Source organism: Poecilia latipinna, unplaced genomic scaffold (genome assembly GCF_001443285.1).
Source record: "Poecilia latipinna isolate Pla-1442-1.1 unplaced genomic scaffold, P_latipinna-1.0 Scaffold1533, whole genome shotgun sequence".
Taxonomy (NCBI): Eukaryota; Metazoa; Chordata; class Actinopteri; order Cyprinodontiformes; family Poeciliidae; genus Poecilia; species Poecilia latipinna.
Window position 1 is genome coordinate 69,507 of NW_015114149.1, and position 3,196 is coordinate 72,702.

A 3,196-nucleotide genomic window follows, 5' to 3' on the forward strand; every position below is an offset into this window, starting at 1 on the left:
AATAAAATAAAAAAAAAATATAAAATATTTGAGAGAGGAAAAAATGAATGTGAGTGGGGGGGGGGGGGGGGGAACAACACTTTTTTGATAAAAAGTCATTACACTAGGGCAGTGTTTCTCAATTCCAGTCCTCAGGCCCCCCTGTCCTGCATGTTTTAGGTGTTTCCCTTCTGCTACACACCTGGATTGAATCTGTGGGTGATTAACAGGCTTCTGCAGTACTTGATGGTCATGCAATCATCTGAATCGGCTGTTCTGGAAGAGAGGCACATCTAAAACATGCAGAGCAGGGGGGGCTGCTCTGCATGTTTTACAGTGGATTTTTGGCCGTATTGGAATAGATGTACAGCTGATCCCTCGCTATAACACAGCGAGGGATCAGCTGTGCAGTTTTTTTCACAGTGCATTGTGTTCCGTGTCCTGATTGGCTAAAATATACACAATACAGATTGGCCATCCAGGAGATGGAAACTGAAACTTTGAATGCCTGCTGAAAAAAACTGTGGCCGGAGGCTCTGCCGTAGATACAGCTGTGAATCTCATGGGGCAGTTTGGAGGAGACGCTTTAATGACACGACTCCGGATCACATTAAGGCCCGATTGATGCACACGAACATCCGCTGACCTGAAAACAGGTTTTGTTCTTTGGTTTCAATGTAGAGTATTTATTTATGCTGTATAATAATTGTAAAAACTAAAGGTAACCACTTCACAGATTTCACTTATCGCAGATTATTTTCAGAACGCAACCCCCCTGCGAAAAACGAGGGATCACTGTAAAAACTGTAGGATCACAAAAAAATGGAAATACATTTTTTGCATAGCACTCATCATGTGATCAACAGCTGGATGTGATGGCTGGCAGAAGGTGACAGGAAGTTGTAGGAGGATAATGGTTGGTTTTTGTTTTGTGCAGCTGGAACCAGCTGCACATTGTTGTACGTTGTGTCAATCTAAAATGTTAGATCCAAAACTCTTCTGTAAAATCACAGACTACAATTTACCCAAAAACACAGCATACACAGCCACTCCAGTACTCGAATGAGACGCCGATGTCTCTTTTGATTTTCCAATGGATGAGTGCCAGAGCCAGGGCTGAATTAAGAATATATCTCATGCTACTGTTTAGATCAGTCGCTGCATTGTTTTTAATGACTTATCATGTGAACAAGCTTATTCATGGGTTATTTGACTTTAATTCCTTATTTAATGGAAACACCATTAATGAGAAATTGTGTTTTTTCAGCAGAATATAGACAAAAATGTGTACATATTTGTAGAGGAAATACAGCTACTATTTCTTTCTGGTAAAGAGAATGGTGCTGGCATACTCTGCTGTGATGCTCCTGTCTCCTCATCGCTGTCCTCGTCCCTCCTGCCCTTCTTCTTGGTCTTGCGGATGCGGATCTCCCTGGCGTTGCCCCCCCCACCAGCCTTGGCGCTGCCGCTACCCTCTGGAAGACAACAAGTTAGAGCCCAACACTCGCATAGATCCCGCCACTACTGAAGCAGACGGACCTGCAGCCTTCTTCCTGCGCTCGGCATCCCTTCTCTCCTTCTTGGACGGAGCAGCAATCTCGGCCAGAGCAGACGCCTGCTTCAGGTCCTCCTCCGTTATCAGGAACACTGGGTTGTTCTTCACTTCCTGAGCAGCCCAGAAGCAGAAATCAGAAACCATGCTGGCTCAGCACAGGAACTCTCCACAGAGGGAGGAACCAGGGACAGGAAACTGTACCTTCTGAGCCTTCTGCTGCATGGCGTCTTCAAATAGTGCCTGGCAGATGCCGATGAACTTCTCACTGACCACCACAGTACCCCCGAGAACAATGGCCTGCGACTGGACATTGGCGTTCCTCAGGGCCTGGTTAATGAGCATCCCCATGTCCTCCATGGAAAGACAGGTGGGCAGGATCGACTGGAACACGACCAGAAAGGCCAATGAGAACTAGAGCAGGCCAAGCATTCATGGAGCAGGAATTTCTAGCTCTTCCCTTTGAGATTTACATAATATTTATAGGGATAATTAAACAATGTATGTTCAAGATGTATACAGATCAGTGGTGGGAGAACATTAGCAGAAAACACAAACTTAGAACTCACATTCAGATTAAGGATGCGTTTCAAACCGAGATGGTTGTTAAGTTAAATTGGTAGAATTATATGTTTTCCAAGCACATAGTGCTATAAAATGGCACTATCACTTCCTGAGCAGCAGGAAGGGATATAACAACCCTGGGTTGTTAAAAAAAAAAGCTATATATATATATATATCAAATAAAACTTAAAAGTACTTGGTAATTTAAACACCTTGAAATTGGACCTCTTTCTCTTTAAAGACTTGTGGTCTTCAGAAGTCACCACAAGATGGCTCCTCTCTAACAGTTTTTTTTAACCAGCATTTTACTGAACAGTATCTCCTATAATGAAATCAGCGCATGTTGAGTTCCACCAAGTGTTTGCAAATTGCTGCTGGCTAGTCTGGCAGAGCTGAGTGGGGGAGTCGCAGCGGAGAGCTGCTCAGTTAAGAGGAAGCTCAGCAACTTGTAAACTGTAGTTCTGAGGAGGAGCTGCATCTCAAAGATGGGGCTAGGTCCATCCAGGCATTTTTTTCCACAGCTAAATGGTTGCCACAAGATATTTCTTACATATGCATGAAAGAATCAAAGCAACAGTCCATTGAATAACATTATGATATGATGTGAAGCTCACAAAGTGGATTTTACATAATACTGCCACTTTAAACATAAAAAAGACAGAGATCTCTATGAATCCATTAAGAACATGCACACTGCCTCTGGTGAGTGAAGTGGGAAGAGTCAAAGGGGGTTGCCAGAAGTAGTTTTGTGAACTTTATGTGGTTGAGGATAAATTTAATTTTATATTCTACCATTCTATTAGAATTTGAGAAATAATATGTTGATCAAAATGCAAAATAAAAACTCTGATCTGTTTTGGTTGTCTGAAGCGCATAAGTTGACTACTGAATGACTGCCACCCTTTCAGCTGTATGTATAGTGTCTTGTCAGTCTATGTATGCTGGGCACCATAATGGTGCATAATATTCAAATAAATAAACCAAATTTAGCTGAGGAACCCACTTTCCCTTCTTTACAATCAAATCCACACATCTAATTTTAGCTGGGTGGGTGGGGGTGGGGGGGGGGGGGAGAGGATAATCATGGGGATTTGGGCGGCC

General features: G+C 43.1%; 1 protein-coding gene across 1 annotated transcript in view; it reads right to left on the bottom strand.

Annotated features, from left to right (window-relative positions):
• ufl1 (UFM1-specific ligase 1) overlaps nt 1-3,196 on the bottom strand; it is an 18,850-nt gene that overhangs the window by 8,064 nt on the left and 7,590 nt on the right. Inside the window, exons 10-12 of the mRNA XM_015058323.1 lie at nt 1,736-1,915; nt 1,519-1,645; nt 1,332-1,454 (exon numbers count right to left, since the gene is read on the bottom strand). Coding sequence (XP_014913809.1) covers nt 1,332-1,454; nt 1,519-1,645; nt 1,736-1,915 — 430 coding nt within the window. The remainder of the gene's footprint in view (nt 1-1,331; nt 1,455-1,518; nt 1,646-1,735; nt 1,916-3,196) is intronic.